This window comes from Pogoniulus pusillus, chromosome 2, assembly GCF_015220805.1.
Source record: "Pogoniulus pusillus isolate bPogPus1 chromosome 2, bPogPus1.pri, whole genome shotgun sequence".
NCBI classification, from domain to species: Eukaryota; Metazoa; Chordata; class Aves; order Piciformes; family Lybiidae; genus Pogoniulus; species Pogoniulus pusillus.
In genome coordinates this window covers 39,761,327-39,781,088 of record NC_087265.1, presented here as the reverse complement: position 1 = coordinate 39,781,088, position 19,762 = coordinate 39,761,327, and the positions used below count along the sequence as shown (strand labels likewise).

Below are 19,762 nucleotides of genomic sequence, written 5' to 3'. Positions count from 1 at the left end.
CTCAAACCAGGACATATCAATGTGCATATCATAAACACCAAGAGCTGTCACTTCTAGAAGCAAACATATGCCATTAACTTCAGAAACAGTAGCCTCTCTGAAGAGACTTGGCTGAAAAGTGACATTGCTGAGCAGAATTAGTTCTAACTCAAACCAGGACGTAAGGATAACCTGGGTATGGAAGCTTTTTTCACGTGCGTTGCCCTTTCCACCGTTTACATCCCATTATTACATATGGAAATAAATACACCCATTGGTTTTGATGTGAGAAAACTATGATATACACAAGTATTACAGTGACACTTGCAGAACAGTCCACTGGCCTGAAGTACTATTAGCTATCGCTATTTTGCATTTTTCCAAAGTGAAACCAGAATGATGCCCAAGTAATTACTTACTTTTTAAAAGAGTATCTCACATCATCTTCCACCTCTTCCAAGGAAATCATGATAGTGTAGATTTTTAACTTAGTACTGCTGAAGAAATTAGCTAACTTACTAATTTTACAAAGTCAAAGTTTAAAAGCTGACATGATGCCTGTCTAATATTACCTCAAATAGATAGTTTTTAATTGTTCTAAAAACATGGTGTTTACCCTTACACTCCTTAAAGTGTTCATTTATTTTAAGGCCTTTCATAATTAGATTTGCTGCAGACAGCCATTCTTCCAAGCCAGCCTAGAAGACTGAAGAGGTTTAGCAGTTGCATACCTAGGATTCTGTTTTCCCCTTTTATTCTACAGAGGATTGAGAAGTTATGCTCTATGTCAACAGGTACTGGAACTATATTTGTGTGCCTGATAGGACAGAAAAAATATTTTCATCTGTATTTTGGAAAATGAGAAATGGCCTAGCAATACTGTAAATTAGGGCATGAGACAAGAATCACTAGTAACAGATCATGGTGTTCTCTGATTTTATTTCTTTCTTTTGAGATACCTCACACATTTTATTAGTTGAATGTTAAAAATAAGATCTTTACGGTCACCCTAAGAGATATAAAAAGATGATGCTATCAAAAGAACAAACCAAAACAAACAAATTCTGTGACAAAATATTATGAAAACAGCCAAAACTTTTAAAGGTACTTAGAGTTCATCATGCTGGTAGACATTGTATTCCTTTGCTGATATGAAACCATCTCCATCGTGGTCATTCTTCTTAAATATATCAGCTAAGATTTCGTCGTGGACTGAGGGATGACGCTTTTTGCCATCTCTTGCAAATTCTTCTTTCAAATACTGGCTTATCTAGAAGAAAAGAAAAAAGTGGCTTTTATGCCAGTATCCAACAGCAATCTTCAAGGATATATGCCCCAGAAGATATATATATATGTAAGCTATTGTGACTCCACAATGTTTAAGTTGCTTCCCAGCAAGTATGAAACACACTAACGTATTAATCAAAGCAAATGTCAATGTTGTACAGTGTAGTTTATGTAAACATAGAGAAGCCTTGCATCAGCTGCAGCAAAGGTAGTTCATGTAAAGATACCACTGATGCAACTATACCTATAGTTTTATACATCTTACTTCAAATTAATTTCATCCTATTACCTCAAGTTGAGAGAGCTTCTTGTCACTGTCCTTGTCTATTTGATTAAATGCTTCAACACTGCGAGGTCCCTTATTTACTGCATAAAGTTCAATCTCAAAGATCAGTGTTGCATTGGGTGGAATTTTACTCTGTGCTATGAATAAAAGAATAAAAAAAGCATGTAAGAAATCAGACACTGTGTTCACATGACAAATTCACATGTAAAGCATTGAGTTAATATTCAGATTAAACTCTAAATTCGGGTATTACACAGCTAGACAAACAAATGCAAACAAAATTGCATTGCTCATATCAATTCAGGTATTTTTAAAAATTAAGAGAATGATTTATGCTATCATCAAAACCAAGTACTTCTAAAGTTCTTTTTCAACCACTGTCTTGTATGATGGGTCTCATTAAAAGATTGATTCTAAGATATATGCCTTTACTAAATATTTCCTATCTGACTTAAAAGGTTCCAAGTAATAGACCAATGCTCATATGTATTTCCTGTGTGAAGAAACAAAAAGGTAACATCAGGTTTTGCCAACTTACTATAAATTATACAGATGGTTAAAGGGCTTTAAGTAAAATAATGTTTAAAATATAAATCTCATTAGAAAGAAATAATGTGGTTTGCTAAAAAACAAATAAACAAACAAAAAGCCCCACCATCACCACCAAAAAAACTTTACCAATGAACCAAAAAGTACTGCAACACTTTGTCTAGGCCCTAAAGAACCAAACCGTGTTAGACTTTCTTATTCCTTTGTCAAAACGTTTTCTGATATCTGAAATAAAAACTCTGCTGTCTATATACACAGGTCATTGTAGTAAGCATCTGGCAAAAAAGGGAAGTGAAGACAGACAGTAAAAAAGTAGTAAGATCTAAAAGGAAATAAAAAAAACCAAGAACGCGTGCAGTGTAAAATTCCCATGTGAACATGCAAGTTGCTTCTATTCATAGCCAAAGCCTCTGCCTGTCCTTCACAAATGGAAGGAAAAGCTGAATAATCTACTTGTTTATAAACGAAATAGGTTTACATTACTCATCTGAAATATCCATAGTAAAAAATAATGGTTTCGGAGTTAAAAACATTTTAATCTTTCAAGCTTTAAAACTTTAAAAGTGTTAAAGATATCTGAATATAAATAATGTTTATATACTACTTACAGAAGAAAGATACTAGAATTCAGTAGCAGTAGTTTGCAAATATACATACCAACAAAGGAAAGATATGTAAAGATTTAGAAAGCCACATGCATCTTTTCTAATTCAAGATTAAGCAGGCATCTTTCCCAGCATGCAGGAATATGCTGAGACAGAGGACAGGTATGCTGCAGGAGAACAACGCATTCTTGAAGTGCTACCTAGAACAAACAGTTAACACTAGTGTCAGATTTTTTTTCTTACTGTTATGAGACTTATTCATTACACATTATGCTCAAGGAGAAAAGATTATTCCTAGTAAATCTCACTGTCTAAGAATGGAATTGTATGAAAGACATAACTGTTGCTTGGAATTCTGACGTCGTATCATTACAAAGACATTATTACTGAGCAGGAGCTACCTTTTCACAGAAACTACCACATGCAAGTCAGAGCTGAATTTATCTACAATTGAGTGCAAAAACCCTGTATAAAATTCTGACTGCAATTTTTAATTTTGAAGTAGACTGCATGCATGAGCGTTAGTGCTGTAATAGTATGTCATGTGAAAAACTTTACTTTGAGGGTGACAGACCATTGGAACAGGCTGTCCAGAGAGACTGTAGAGTCTCCTCTGGACATATTAAGCCTGTCTAGATGTGTTCCTATTCAACTTGCTCTAGGTGAACCTGCTTTAGCATGGGGGTTGGACAAGATGAACTCCAGAGGTCATTTCCAACCCCTTACCATTCTGTGATAACATTATCCATAATGTAAGCAGTACTTTAAATGACTTATTTCTACTAAGGTTAATTCTGTGGCATGCAGTGGACTGCTCAGAAGATGCAGAACGTCATTAAAAGGCTAAGCAGGTAGGAGGAATGTAATAGAAACTAAACATGACTGGAATATAATAGATTAAGACAAAAAAATGCTAATATTAATCATGAAGATCTTCCTTTGGCTGTCAGTTCTTTGTATTATGGCAATATTTGGAAAAAAAGCTGCCATGTGCTGAATTTTAATGCACCTGAGTGTGGACTGCTTAGATTGCATAGGATTCCAACAATAATTTACAATACTGCAGGTTTGAAAAGGTAAAACAAAGGAGAATAAAAAAAGTTTAGTATTAAAAAGTCTTTTTTACCGTATCCTTGCTCTCCATATGCCAGTGACGGAGGAATGATCACTTTGCGTTTTTCTCCAGGACACATATTCATCATAGCAATATCTAACCCTTTGATGACTTGTCCAACACCCAGAACGAACCACTTTGGATGACCTTCATTTTGTGTCCGACTATTAAAAAGAAATGTGAGTGTGTAACAGTATTTCAATATGTTTTTAATATAAAAACAAATCAGTTATTAGTCACTATAGACATACAGTATATTATCAGAATGCAAGAATATAGACTATTAAGTGTTTTTCTTCTTGTAATAGATTTGTCAAATCTTGAGATGTGTATGGGGGCAGCCTTTTAAAATAAAAAAACAAAGGGAAAAAAACCTAGCTCATTACAAAGGCATCCAACCTCCCTGATCATGTACACAACATACCAGAAACAAGGTGCCACTGCAGGAAGTCTGAGAGGAGCGTTGGAATCAATTCACTGCTGGAATGTGAAAATGTCTTCACATTCTTATGGGTTGGGATAGGATGGAGCACACATGCATATATTGGGGCGACCTAGCAGTCTTTGCTGCAGTACCATTTGCTCATGCACCACTTTGTCCAGTTTTAATATTCAGTGCTTGACCCAACATCTGGTCATATGATGTGTACCCAGAATGGGAGCTGCACTGAATGGCAACTGCACAGCATGAAGCTCAAAAGTTATAGGTGCTCTTCAACAGGAAAAAAAATGCAAGTAAAATGGTACTGTTAATTTTCTTCTTAAATGATACAGGTCAGGGAAATGAATCAAAATTTTGTAAGAAGCTAGGTCACTGGAAGATCTTTTCAAATACAGGTGAAGAATGAGCTGGCTACCTGATGGAAAGACTCCTGTCCATAGTTCTGCATAGGCTCAGTTCTACTTCTTTAATAGGATGCACCACCATTAAAACCAAGGCACTGTAAAAAAAAAGCTGTTGCACAGCTGTCTCTGTGCAAACCAAGCTAAATGAAGATGAAAGCGTCTGAGGAGAGACAGATGGGCCAAACTGAAAAAGCAAAAGGTAACACTGTGGCAAAAAGGAAGAGGTGTGAAGACTGAAAACCACTAATGTGATGTGTCTGCCTCGCAAAATGCTATCTCTGCAGACATGGTACTCAAGTTTTTGTCTAGAACAGTTAGCGTCTCTGCCAGGAGCTCTTATCCAAACCCGGGTTTTTCTGCACAGATTACAGTACAGCACATCGTAGGTGGTAAGATGGCATTTTACTTTTTTTCGCCTTGCCAAGGAGCTTTTTCATATGAGGTGTGGGCTGCAGGCTCTCAGTGGCCCTCCCAGTTGGTCCCCGTCACTGGTGATGTCCACCAATCTCAAGCATGACTTTGGTTTGCAGCTTCCCTTAGTGCTGTTCCCTTTTGACCCTAGATAAACCCCACATCCTCCAACACTCGGCTGAAGAAAAATAACGGCTGAGATGGGTCGAAATTATTAATACTAGCGTGACCCCCAAGTCGTGCCGACGCTGAGAGAGCAGTAGGCACTGCTTACCCGCCTGAGGACAGGCGGCGGGCCCTGTGTGCCCCCTCAGCCGGGTACGCGGGACCTGCTACTCCAGGAGGCCGGACAGGCTGTGCCACGTAGACCGCCGGGCTAGAGCCTACCTTCCCTTCCAACCTAACACGGTGCCCTCGGGGCTCACCTGCAGTAAAACTTGGATCCATTGCTGGCCAGGAAACCGTCGTAGTGCGCATTCAGCAGATCCCCCTTCTTGCTCTTCGGACTGCACACCTCGGGGAGGTGCAGCACCTCTATTTTAACCTCCGCCGCCGCCGTGCCGCCTTCGGCCTGCGCCGGGGTCGCTAGCAGGGCTAGCGGCAGGAGAAGCAGAGCCAACGCGCGGCCCATGTTTGGAGGAAGCCGCTGGCGTGGCACTGTCCCCGCTGAGCCTTCCCCGTCGCACTCTTTCCGGAGGTGGGAATGCGCCCGGCCCAGACAGCGGCAGGGTGGGCGGTTCTTGGGACTCGCCCCATGCGCTCAGGAAGTGAAAGGGACGCCAGGAAACGAGCGAGTGGGGCTGCAGGGGCCGCGCGGCGCGAGCGACGCGCATGGGAGACGCGAGGTGCCCCGCGGGTGGGACAGCGCCGCCGGGGCCGCCGCCGGCCGCCGTGCCAGCGCTGAGCGGCTCCGCCTCCGCCTGCGCAGGGAGCACGGGCGGCGGGGACGGGAGGTGAGCGCCCATCCCCGCGGCGGCGGCCGCCCTTTCCCCGCGGCGGAGCAGGAGGATGCAGCCCGGTGTTGGGCTCTGAGGGATGGAGGGGGTCCTGTACAAGTGGACCAACTACCTGGCAGGTAGGCAGGGGGCCTGTAGGGCGGCGGCAGCGGTAAGGGGGAGGCTGGTGCTGCTTGGGCCTGCGGCCGCCGGGAATGAGCTTGGCCTTGTCCGTGAAGGCGCTGATGCTGCGTCGTGGGGGGCGTCGCGGCGTTCCACGGGATGGGCCAGGGGCTGCTTTTCACGCTCTGCCTGAGAAAGTATTCACCATTTGTGTTTAGAGGCACGTCGCTGGATAGTGTGGGGTCTGTCGCGGCGGGGCACCCGGGGCCGGCTGCGGGGGCCGATCCTTGAGCGTTGCGTGGCGGCGGGTGGCCAGCGCTGTCCCCGCGCTTTTGCCTGCGTGGTGAGGAGTGGATGCCAGCCTGCTCGGGCAGGGCCCCTGGGCGCTTTCGCCGATGGTCTCGCAGGCAGACCTGTGCGGTCTCAGTGGTCTCCCACTGGGGCCTGAGGGCCGGGGACGTACCTCTCGAGAGCTTGTCTTGGCCAGGTCAGTCAGGGTCTCCTGCAGGGCAGGCTGCGGGTAAGCGCCGTCTGAAGCCCTTTTTTACCCCTAACGGCTCAACAATGGGAGTTTCCATTACACCTATATTTCCTCTCAGGAAAAGCTTTAATTTCCAGCATATAAACTTGGAAGGTGATCTTTCTTGCATTTGAGGGTTCATTTAGGATTACAACTTATTTTAAGTGATAAATGTAAGAGTCTGAGTTGCTTTTAATTTACTTTTGGATGGTTTTTTTTTTTTTGAGTCTGGTACTCCCGTATACTAACCCTGTAAAACGTCTAAATAAACTAGTTCTAGGTGAAGTTTACTAATCGTATTTTTAGTACTGCAGACAAAAATGCACCAAATGCCTGCGTTTGCGTTCAGAGGTGGGGTTTTGTTTGCCTCACCCTCAGTGGTAATAGATACTGCCTTCCTCTGGAGATAGCAATGCCTCGATGGTGCTGTCTCTGCGAAACAGACTTTTCTTCTGACGCTGTAATAGGACTGATTTCCCCCCCTGTGCAGATCAGTGTTGGATCATATGCCATGCTTAATGAGGCCTCGTGTTTGACTGCTTTGACAATATCTTGTTTTGCCTTCTCCTTCTTCAGCACTTCACATGTGCTGGTCTGCTTCAGCATATTCTGGTTTTTGAATGTAGAGTGCTATGAAAATTGTGAGAGTTCGTTAGATGAGGGCCACATGACAAGAATTGTGTGCGCTGCTGTGAATTGAAGTATACAGAGCATAATCTTGCATTTTACAGAGCAAATGTATTGACATATGTGCTGGCCTTCCAGTGAAAGAGAACAATTGTAATGAAACAGACGTTTGATAAGGTATTTTTTGTCACTCGGCAGTAAATGCGGAGAAAACACATATAGGAAATAGTGAGTGCAACTTTCTTTCAAAATAAAATGCAAATTGTCACTCTAATTTATGTTGCCAAAAATGTTACTGGATCGAAAGGTGACAGATAATCAGGTCTTGTGGTACTTGATATAAACTCCTCATTTGAAGTCTGTTATTGAATAAGTAAATGTACAACAGTACCTCTGAATGTTGTACATACAACTGGCTGCTAAATCAGCACACAGCAAACCTGCTCAGAGTTGGTAGCCCTCTAAAATAGCAAGCTGTGGAACCCTTCTTTCTGTTTGTGTTGCCCAGCTGAGACCATCTGCTCTTTCATTTCAGAGTTAGGGTGTCAGGACCTCCTATAATTTCCAGTATATAGTCAGAAATGGATTTATTTATTTTTAAATCATGCTCCTGAAATTTTAAAATGTTATTACCAACTTTGTCATTACTGCTGTAGGTTTGTTTTGATGTTTTTTCTTTTTTTGTAGCCAGAAATAGGTGTAATACTTGTCATTAACAGTGGAAATAAAGGAGCTTGTTATTGGTGCTGAATCATTGTAAAAAACATCTAGTGTCCTCTATCATTAAAAGCAAACCAGTAATACAGCATTAGTTTCTTTCCCCCCTCCAGTAATAAGTCTGCATCTAAAAATTTGAGAAGTACAAAATTGTTAAATGTTTTGTCAAATGGAATAGTCTGCCTGATTTTGTATTGGCAGAGGTGTTTTTGTTCTTTAGCTTGCTTGCGTGAGACATTTGGAGTCTGTAAAGTCCTTTGCTATTCTTGTTTTCTAATACCAGCCTAATACAGGACTGGAACAATCATTAACATAGGGTTTCTTTTGTCGGTATTGGGCCGTTGAAACTTAGCGCTTGTACATACACTTCAGAGATAAGAGCAGCACAGAGTGAGTGTTTTGCCAGATACTGTAGCAGGAAAGAAACAACACTGGTGCATTTCTGAGCTGCATTTTACAGGGCATGGTCTTAAGTACAGTCATTTCATGACTGTTTGCATGTATTCTGTAAGTATACATAGTGATGTACACTTAGAGTTTGAAATATTTCCTGGGCGAGTTGGTATCCCTTGATGGTTGTACTTTCATGCTGTTTTTATATCCCAGTGTGGATCTGCTTGTAGTTACCATTCTGTATTTTGAAAGACACAAGTGCTTACCATTTATTTCCTTGCTGTGCGATTGTGACATGATGGGTTGGGGCCTGGTCTTACAGTTCTTGGATTAGTGTTAGTGTTCAAACTTTTCTTGACTTAATGTGAGCATTAAAACATCTGGAGAAGCTGGAGAGGTGGGCCCAGGTGAACCTCATGAAGTTCAGCAAGACCAAGTGCAGCGTCTTGGACCTGCACCAGAACAATCCTCATTATCAGTACAGGCTAGGGAATGAGGTGATAGAAAGCAGCCTTGTGGAAAAGGTCTGGATGAGAAGCCAAACATGAGCCAACAGTGTGTGCTTGCAGTCCAGAAGGCCATTTGCAACCTAGGCTGTGTCAAAAGATGCATGGCCAGCAAATAGAGGTGATTCTGCCACTAGCTCTGGTAACACCTCACCTGGAGTAGTCCAGTTGTGGTGCCCCCAACACAAGAAGGACATGGATCTTTTGGAGTGGGTTCAGAGGAGGGCCATGAAAATGATCCAGAGGGGCTGGAACACCTCTCCTATGAGGGCAGCCTGAGGGAGCTGAGGTTTTCAGCCTGGAGAAGAGAAGACTAGGGATACCTAATAGTGGCCTTCCAGAAAGTCACCTACAAGAAGGCTGCAGAGGTACTGTTTACAAAGGCTTGTTCTGAAAGGATGAGGGGCAATGGTTTTAAATTAGAGAATAGTAGAGGTAGGTTGGATGTTAGGAGGAAGTTTTATACCATGTAGGTGGTCAAACAGGGTGCCCAGGGAGGCAGTTGAGGCACCATCCTTGGAGCTATTCAACATCAGGCTTGACAAGGCTCTGGGCAGCCTAATCTAGTGGAGAACGTCCCTGCTCATTGCAGGGAAGTTGGACTAGATGACCTTTAGAGGTTGCTTCCAACCTAAATCATGCTATGATTATGAAACCTTTAGCTGATTTTTTGGAGTCTGGTACCTGATTAAGCCTCCTATGTTGCAATATGCTGCTGCTGGATGGCTGCAACTTGCTCCATTGGAATGGCGATTGGGAAGTACCATGGACCATGTTGCCAAATACGTTGCATTCTTCGCCACACAGTTACTGTCATTCCAAACTCTTAAGTCAAACAGGAGGTTACAGTTTAGTGTCAAGGGATAATCTGCTCCTATTGTACAGCTAACCTGGATCAGGAAACCTTCAAAAGAGGATTTCTTGACAGCTGAAGTTTTCTTTTGCTGTAATGGAACATAATGAGAAATTAAATGCTTGCATTGGAAAAGAATGGGAGTCAAATATCCTATTCATATAATGTTAGTTTGGTTATGGTGTGGTTTTGGTCTCCAGACTGCACAAGCTGTTGATTTCCTAGTATGTTACAAGAATAGTTTTGTGTTTGCATTGTTAGTAAAAGTTCTAACAGTCAAAGAGCTGAATTTGATTTGTTGTTTATTAATTACACTAAAAGTTCCTTTTCATATGTTTTATTTCCCTAGGCTGGCAGCCTCGGTGGTTTGTTTTAGACAATGGGATATTGTCATATTACGATTCACAGGATGATGTTTGCAAAGGCAGCAAAGGAAGTATAAAGATGGCTGTGTGTGAAATAAAAGGTAAGAATTAATTGATTTCTGCCTGAGGAAGTTTTATCTGCCAGGGAGATGGAAAAGGTCACCCAATACAGCTTTTGTTTTACAAGTTTTGAGTGCTATGTGACTGCCTCATAGTTCACAAAGAATAATGAATTTGAATTATGAAGACAAACACAGAATGGTTTTAACAATCACAGCTCTGTTTCAAGATTTAGAACCTACCACACTTTCCAATTTGTTTTAAATAATTGTATGCATATGGATTATACTTGAAGTTACCTCGACTGGTTGTTTAGTTCTGCTGCTTTTCCCTCTTGTGACCAGGGATGTGAGGATGAATCATGAATGCTATTTTTTCAGAAGAGCAGCAGAAGTGACCCAAAAGAAGAGATTGTTATAAACCAGTCTTGATTTCCTGAGTCATTTTTACTTCTGTCACTGTTAGCAGCTGTTTGTGTCAGATTGAGTTTAGCCTTCAGTGTATCCTAAGCTGTAGGTGAACCTCCTTGGCCAATAGCAAGGCATTGTTTAACTGTCCATTGCTTGGCCTCTTTATAGATACCCATCAATGCTTGTCATTGCGTTTTTAAGAAGGAAAGATAATAGTTGAAGACTGGATTTAGTGCCATCTGCTGGATCCATGGCTAGTGGGGAGTGGGTTGGAGGAACTGTGGTTGACAATATGAAACTCGGAGTATTCAGTTAAAGATGTAGCATCAAATTCCATGCAAGTTCTAGGACTCTTATGACATGAAGCCAGATTTCATCTAGAAGGCAGATTCAGTTTTCAACCTACTCCTCTAAATACTTGTCCTTGCAACAAAACTCTTCAGTTTATCTTATTTAGACCAGGTTTGTGGTACAACAGTTGCTGCAGACTTATGCACAGTGTATTGTTAACACAGAAAGGGAACCTCGTTTTACTTGATTCTGTCCACTGTTCTTGTGTTCCTTGAAGGCATCCTGGGGAGAAGGATTGAGCAGCATTGGGCTATTTGTTTTTTAGCTGTGATATCTTGTGATTTGCTGTGTTTGATAAATAATGATTGAGGGGTGGGGGGAGATAGGGAGGAGGTTGTGCCTTTCTGCTCCCCCCCACCAATGAAAAATGGTTGTGGTGGTTTTGTTTTCTCCTCTATCAAAAGTTCATGCAACAGACAACACAAGAATGGAACTAATCATCCCAGGGGAACAGCATTTCTACATGAAAGCAGTTAATGCAGCCGAAAGACAAAGGTGGCTGGTAGCACTGGGGAGTGCAAAAGCCTGTTTAGCAGATACCAGAACAAAAAAAGAAAAAGGTATGTATGTTACTTAGAGCATATACAATCTTACCATTTTTACACATTCTCATTTTCAGATAATGATAGTTCAGATATTTCTGTGGGAAACCAGTATGATTGTCTTTAAATATAAATAATTGTTATTTCTAGTCATCAATATGGTAAATTTCCCCTTGATGTTTGAATTAAAGATCACCACCATTGACCTTACCTATCTTATGAAGCTGAAATACCAGTGACTTGTTACAAGAACAAGCATACTATTTGTAGCTGTTGTGAATCCCATTTAATTTCTGATGGTTTGATTTAAAACATTTTCTAGTTACTACTGTTTTTTGCTGGTTTTTTTTGTGTTTGGCTTTTATTTTTCCAGTCATTTCTCTTAAGAGAGCTCAGTGTAATAATTTCCACTGATGTTTTTTCTACATTACATTGCTCCTAAGAAGGATTTCAACTTCATCTTTCCTGGTAATGTGCTTCTTTCTAGTGGTCAGTAAATTAGCATCAGTTATCCGGAAGCACAAAACTGTCTGCTTCAAGTACAGTTCTTGACTCTGTGCAGAATCCATTTTTTGTCAAAATTAAGCGAAAGCTTAAGTAAGGTTTTCTTAATTGATATTTAAATTTTAAATGAAAAGTGCTTAAAAACTAAAATGTCTACATAAATTGCATGTAATAAATTGTTTGGCTTTTTTTTTTTCCAGAAATAAGTGAGACCAGTGAGTCTCTTAAAACCAAAATGTCTGAACTTCGTCTCTACTGTGATCTTTTAATGCAGCAAGTTCATACAATACAAGAATTTGTTCACCATGATGAGACTCACTCTCCTCCCAGCATTGAGGTACAGTACATCTAGAATGTTGTTGGAGAAACTAATTATATAATAAAGCTCAAGTTTCCATTGCCATCTTATGCCTTTTTCATCTCCCTGATACTGGGAGATTTAACCTAAGGTCAGTCTTTGAGTGCTTGTACATAAATAATACTAACAGTGATTATGTATGTGTAAAGTATCTGGATGATTTAACTGTAATTGCAGCATGCACTAGGAAGCAATTGTGCTGTGGAATCATTTGGTTAAAAGGCCAGAACAGCTGTCATGTGAGCTATGCAATAATTTGTCTTGTTTCCCATCTCTGTCATGGGCAGAGTAGCTGAAACAGCCTTGCTTGTCCATTCTTTACTTCCTTGTATGGGAGAATATTGATTGTTATCTGTGAAAGCTAGTGTTACAGGCACTTGAAACCTTTGGTATAGTTAAATGTATCTGAATAAGCATAAGAAAAATGATTCCAGTATTTCTGCTTTCGAATGAAAGTATTGCAAGTTTATCAATGACTTCATTCTTCCTGCTCTTGAGCAGGGAATGGACAACATTGTTGTCGTATCGGGCAAATCAAGATGTTGATGGTTAGTCAAAACATGGCAAGTTGTTGTCAGTTTACAGCAAGGTAAAACTGACCTCTAGGCTTCTTGCACATGTTCTCCTGCAAATCATTTGTTTTAGTCAATGTTCTTCTGACAGCTTCTAGTCACTTTGAGACAGAATTTGCAGTAAAAACACAATGGCATTGTTGGCTGATACTCTAAAAAAATCAGATGTCAGAAAGAAGTTACAATGCTGTCACATTTGTTTGTTTAAATTAACCTTATTGGAAAATGTATGTTTGATTAAATAAAATGGGAAATAAAAGTTCATAGTGGTAATGAGGGAAAATAGTGGGTATGGGTGTGGTGCTAGAGGGAGACTTGTAGATACAGCTTTCAATTTCTTGCTTATGCCTGTGCTTTCATTTATTTTCAGAACATGAATGAAGCCTCTTCCTTGCTTAGTGCCACATGTAATACATTTATTACAACACTTGAAGAATGTGTGAAGATTGCTAATGCCAAGTTTAAGCCAGAAATGTTCCAGCTGCCTCACCCAGATCCTTTAATTTCTCCAGTGTCACCATCACCTGTCCAAATGGTTTAGACTTTTTGAAATACTATTTTTAAGTGTCATACTATTGGTTGGATGAGGGGAAAGGTGGCAGGAGTCTGTGCTGTTGCTATGATGTCAGCAGTTGGAATCTTGATTCTATTATCATCAGTACTGGTCCTGAGCATAAGTAAAAAATTTCCCACTCACAGTCTTTGTTTGCTAGACTTGATATAATGAGAACAAGTTGTCAGTAAGTGATACATTGTAGTGTACTAAGATCTCATAAATGAGTGAGGGTTAACTTTTCCCCAGTTTAGCTGAGTTTTGGTTTTGTTGTTGTTTTTTCTTTTTAAAAAGACCCGCTAGCTGTATACAGAGTTAAAAAATTTCACAACCTTGCCTCCATTTAATTGGAGATGTGCTGTGTGGCTTAAAGCACATCAGCAAGATAACATGTTTTTTGGTGTACATAAGTTATAATGTTTGTATTAAGCTGATGTGCCCCTAATTAACAAAAAAGTGAGTAACGGTCAAGATATTACTTGCCTATCTCTTCACTACTGATTGATTCTCTTAGAAGGACATTGTATGTGGAATCGTCCTAAATCTTGTCTCAAGCATATGTATAGATTCTAAGATAGGCTGTATTTTGGAGTTGTGTTGTGTGAATCCCCTTTTCACTTGGATCTCTTACCTCTTCAGTCTGTTTACTTACAAAGCTGATCATTACTGATTTTAATTAAGAACTTTCTTTGATATGGGTAAAGCTTTGACGGTGATACCAGAAGAACCACAAGGAAACACGAGACACAGTTTGGCTTTATTATGTAGTGGGGAATTTTAAGCTGGTGTTTGGTAGAGGAAAAATGTCTTTGTCTCTGTGTAGCAATTAACAGATAGCTCTATGAGTAATTCTGAGGCAAGAGAGAATGAATTCCATAGAAATTAGGTAGCATTTTTGCAGTAAACTGTTTTCCGTATTAGTTTCTATATACTTAAATGAATTTTTTAACTAAAAATGGTTGCTTTTCATTAAAAATACTACTCTCTGTAGAGACTATAAATAGAGTAACAATTAATATAAAAATGCATATTATTCTAAATAGTTTTTGACATTTGTGGTGTGGTTTGTTGTTTGGATTTTTTTTCCCCTCTAGATGAAGCGTTCTGTTAGTCACCCTGGCCCTTGCTATTCAGATAGGTAATTTCATGTTTTACTATGCTTTTTTCTTATGTTTCAAAAAATCTCCCCGAAGCTGCTAACATTAAAAAAGTGAAAGTTATTTCTTTGGGTTAAAAAAGAAAAGATTCATCTAATTTTGAAAACTAAAGATGCAGAGTATCAATGTGGGTGGCAAATAATACATCTGCTCTTTCTAATACACTGTAAAATCTTATTCATGGTAGAAACGTTATGCAAATGGTTTGTTCTAACAAGTTCATGAATTTAGGCATGGAAATTAGCTTGAAACACTAGCAGTCTTTTGGGGGTAGTATTTCAAATTCTCAAGATATTTTCTTTTGCATGGAAGGATTGTATTACATCTTCATTTCAGTGTTCAGGCTTTGCAATTTTAAAAATTAAGAGTATTCTGTTGACTGTACAATTTTTACTTAAGTACAGTGAAAAATATTGAGACTAACAGTTTAGGCTAAGCACCAAAATAATTTTAAAGTATGTGAAGTTTGTGTGGTTTGTTGAAGATTTTGCCTGCTAATAGATCTCACTTCTTTTCTAGGAATAATCACTCCATAAAAGAACCAGTTTCATTCGTTCATAGATTTTCACAGCGGCGCAGAAGAACGTACTCTGATACAGAATCTTACAGTGATACTCCCTTTGAAGATTCTCAGAGTAAGTTTTATTTTGTATCTGTTGACAGTAGCTGTTCTAGTCCAGCACAAGGAAAATAGGTTTCTTAGTTATGCAAAGTTTTGGTTGTAAGATTCCTGTATTATAAATGAAAGCAATTGTGCTATGTGGCTGCTTTTTTGCTGTCTTTCATTGATATTGAAAAGGATTTTAAAGCTGGAGTAGTTGTACAGAAATCAGTGGGACTACTGGCAAGAGAGAGACGTAACCAGAAAAGGGATGAAGGGATGTTTGTTCTAGCAGAGTCTTACATGAGTGGTGTTCTTGTAAGCGATGTGGAGCACTGTTAAGTTTGACACCTGCTTGTTTATCACAAATTCTTTCTGTGACCCCTGTGAGTGGTGGGAAGTAATTTCCACCTGGTGCATTGCAGAAAGATGGTTCATTTCAGTGGCTGCTTGCCTTTTGTAGAGATGAGCACTGTTCTGAAAGAGTGCAAGCTTGACAATAATAAATTAAAAAAAAAAATGATATTGTGATGAGAGTATTATTCCCTTCTGAGTAGAAGAGCCTGCTCACTTCATAGCCAATTCTTCTGCAGCTTTTCCTTTTGAAGCTTCCTGTCATTTTCACTTCATCCTGACTCCTCTCAGGGGGACTTAAACTTGCATAGTTCTACTTGACTGGTTCTTCATGACTAGTTTTGCTTTGTCTTGCTTCCTTTTGGAGCACCCATTGCCTTACTTGAAAAAAACCTGAGGGTGGTGCATTGCTGAGAGCCCATCTGAGCACAAAGAGCCACTAAGGCTTTACATTTTTTCATGAAGCTGGAGTTTGCACTTTTCACATTGTTTCCTTGGTTCTCCACTGCTCACATATTGTGGGTGTGTGTGTATATATGTACAGATATGTTAAAAAAAAGTAAACTACTAAGTGAATACCCTTCATATCTGTTATTCTTAGCCGTGATACTAACTAAAATACTTAAGGAATTTTTTTTCAGTTAAAAACTAAGTACTTACTGATGTCTTCGTAGGATCTGCTCATTGTTCTAGAAGTGCTGTCAATGGAGATCTGGTATCATCAAGCATTCCTGAAGAAAATACATCAGTGTTGAAGGAAAGATCTGAACTGGAAGAGACTCTTTCATCCTTTTCTTCCTGAAGAAACTGAAAGTATTCAATTTTCTATAAATAATGCTATGCAAAAGCTGCTGTAATTATACTGTTGTTATAGGAGGTAGTCATTTCCCTTTTTAGAAGGATTTCTCTGCACTTTATAGAATTACATAAAACTATCTTTGAAGTGTATTTTATCTTTATACTGTTTATTTGCAAGAGTATTTTCCTAATATTTCACAGTTTGAATGTGTGTTTTTTGGAACAAATGATGGCTTAGCAGATAAGCATCCACTTTTGTAACTGTAGCTCTTTTTAAGAAGCGTGAAGGTCTGACTGATACATCAGCAAACCTGCAGGTTATAAACTTCAGCAAAAAGGTTTAATTTCTTTTGAGAAAATACAGCTTGTGCCATCCAGAAGGAGCTGTGATTAGCCCTGCAGTTGGTACTTTGAAGGGCTGTGGAATGTGCACCAATGGGTCTACTCTGGCAGCTTGATAGTAACTGACATTGCCTTCTTTAAAAACACGAGGATATACATGATCCGGTCCTTATTTTTAGCCAATGAAAGTAGAAATATTTAGTGTATTTTTCTAAATAAATGTATAAAAATAACTTAATATGAAACATTTGTACCAAACATTGGATATTTAATAATTTTTATTTATTTATTCTTTTTTGCATCAAAAATTTCTACCTACTTTCACTACTAAAGATCTACTAAAGGCTTCACAATGTGCATAAGTTGTTTCTGGGGTGTGTAGCATCACAAGTAGCTAATGCAGCACTGTTAAAATTTACTATACTCACTTCAAGATGTGCTTTTAACAAAGTATTATAAAAGCAAAAGCTGAAATATTAGACCATTAAGCTGCTGCTGTAACGAGTATTTGTCTATACCTATTTTATTTATGATGTATTTATACAAAAGGGAGCTTTTGTTTTTGCAACTCCTTTATATCATTCAAGGATGGTATACACCAGGAGATGGATTTTACTCTCAGTTACTTCAGTGTAAATTTTCATGAGCTGTGAGACTGGAGTCTGACTCTTAATGAGTAATATAGTATAACAGTGCCTACTAGCACCTTGGTCCATAAGGTTGTTGATGTTAGCATTGTAAGTTGGGGGGGAGGGCAATTTTTAGGTATTCATTTAGAGATAAACTTGGTCTATGAAGTCTTAGCTGTAGAGCACTTTAAGCAAGCCATCTACTGTTTTTGATTTACAAAATTGTTATGTAAATGTACAGGGTTTTTGCACTCAAGCACATACCAAAATCTGTTTTTATACTCAAATCTTCTTTAAATTGGTTTAACTAGTCTTCCTCTTGTGTATATGAATAATTTGGTGTTTTTGAAGCAGGCTGGCAAGGACAGATGGAATGGAATGGAAGCTTTCCTTACAAATTTCTGGAATGTTTATCTATCTAAATCAAAATGGGGCCAAAAACAGATGAGCTGTTGCCCATGCATAAAATGCCAGTTTGTAAACCGTTGTCGTGGTCAAATGGAGTGGTTTGTACAAGTAAACTTGTTTGTGGATACAAGGTCAGAGCTGTCATTTGTGCTCAGTTCTGTCAGTTTGCCTGCAAGAAGCATTTGCATATGCATATCAACCACACACATGCTTGTACATTTTTTTCTGAATGTTTTAATATATTCTGTATGTGACAATTATAAAACTATTAAAGAAGGTGGTCAGAGGTGTAAACTACAAAGTGCAATGAGAGTATTGTCTTGAATCACAGGCCATTTTAGGGCTGATTTTTGAAATTTCACTGAGATTTCTGCCAGTTTGAGAAGTGTTCAGCGCACATCACATTAGCAAATACCCTTTTCTGGCTTTGAACTGCTACAGAGAAAACAGTTCAGAAGCCATGTTGCATAAAAAGCACTCTGAGACTGATTATTGCATATATTAGTAAATAATAATTTTTAAAACTGCTGCAGATAGGATTGTTTAGACAAAAGTTATATTTTAGCACAAACTTGTAGGTAATGACTTCAGCACTGGTTTGAGTTTCTCCATGTCACTAAAGTTGGACTGATGGCTTTGAACATCTGTATCATGTTCCTGCTAAAGTGAAATCTGCCTTTTTCTTTCGTCTACCTGTGACAAACTGTGGCAAAATCCTAAAATGTATTTCAACAAAATCAGTGGAGATGATATGCCATCATACTCCTGGCATTTAGAGATAAGAAGTAATTTCTCGTAGTGATAGTTGCTTGGCTGAATCCTGATGATCCCTGTGTAGTAAGATTAAAAAAAGACCCCAACCTTGGGTGCTCTTACATTTTCAAGTTCAGGGGACTTGGCAGCAATACCTAATCTTATCGTTCTTTGTGGTGGAAAACAGGAGTTGAACCTCAACATAAAATGTAATTAGAAGCTCTTTTATTTCACTTACTTGTGAAGAGATCAATTTGAAACAGTTTAAAAAAATAATATTTATCACTTAAATATGTGCAGTTTGTTTATATTCTTTAAGTGGAGATGGTCACTGTAGTTACTGAGTTATCTTTGGTATATACAGTAGTGATTAGTTGTCATTTAGGAATTTAATTTATTTAGCATTGTGATATTTGTTAAGTCTGGGTGAACAATACAGAATATTTTGCAAGAAAGTATGTAGTAAGTCAGGCTGTTTCTCTGCTTCACTGTCTGGTGGTGGGCTTCTTTTTTTCATTTCCCATGGTGGGACACTACTATCATGGTTATTTATGCACCACTACATGCCTTGCCATATCCTGGCTATTGTAACCAATGTGCATGAGAGAAGACACAACTGTATCTATGGATGCATTTGAAACAAACTAAATAAATATGGGCCTGGTTCAGTTTTGTCAAAGAGAGGGGCAAATAGGCATCTCTAAGACTGTAAGGTTCAGCTGTCAAAGGTAATACTTTAAATCCTGTTGAGAGATAGGATTTAAGAATGTCTTCTTTTCCATGTTTCATAGTCTCTTGTGATAAATGCTGCTTTGACTACTTCTGTAACTTCTGTTTTTCAGTGCACTCTGTAGGCTGCTGTAGCATTTTCCACAAAGCTTTGGTTACAGTTGTAGAAGTACCTTACATAATTACTTTGCGTGGGTCTGACTTATTTTTGCATGGACTGGGGACTTAATGACTAGAGAGCAGCCAGGCAGAGAGAAACCTGGGGGTACTGGTTAGCAGCTAACTGAATGTGATCCAGCAGTGTGCCTAGGTTGGCAAAAAGGCCAGTGGCATCCTGGCCTATATCAGAAGTAGTGTGGCCACCAGGACCAGGCAAGTAATTCTTTCTTCCCCAGTGCTCAACACTGGTTAGGCCACACCTTGAGTACTGTGTCCAGTTCTGGGCCCCTCAATTAAAGAAAGATGTTATGCTTGAACATGTCCAGGAAAGGGCAACAAGGCTGGTGAGAGGGCTGGAGCACAAGC

The 19,762-nt window shown here is 39.4% G+C and overlaps 2 protein-coding genes across 2 annotated transcripts; one reads left to right on the top strand and one right to left on the bottom strand.

The window, feature by feature from the left end:
- Window positions 1-891: 891 nt before the first annotated feature.
- Window positions 892-5,931, bottom strand: FKBP7 (FKBP prolyl isomerase 7). Its single transcript, XM_064162023.1, has 4 exons — window positions 5,503-5,931; window positions 3,833-3,984; window positions 1,556-1,689; window positions 892-1,249 (listed from the first exon to the last, which is right to left on the bottom strand). Exons 1-4 carry the CDS (start codon window positions 5,706-5,708, stop codon window positions 1,088-1,090), a joined length of 654 nt encoding a protein of 217 aa, XP_064018093.1. The 5' UTR covers window positions 5,709-5,931; the 3' UTR covers window positions 892-1,087.
- PLEKHA3 (pleckstrin homology domain containing A3) lies at window positions 5,838-18,056 on the top strand. Its single transcript, XM_064162012.1, has 8 exons — window positions 5,838-6,152; window positions 10,101-10,217; window positions 11,342-11,497; window positions 12,184-12,320; window positions 13,284-13,448; window positions 14,561-14,604; window positions 15,143-15,258; window positions 16,253-18,056. The coding sequence occupies exons 1-8, from the start codon at window positions 6,113-6,115 to the stop codon at window positions 16,378-16,380; spliced, it is 903 nt and encodes a 300-aa protein (XP_064018082.1). The 5' UTR covers window positions 5,838-6,112; the 3' UTR covers window positions 16,381-18,056.
- Window positions 18,057-19,762: the final 1,706 nt, after the last annotated feature.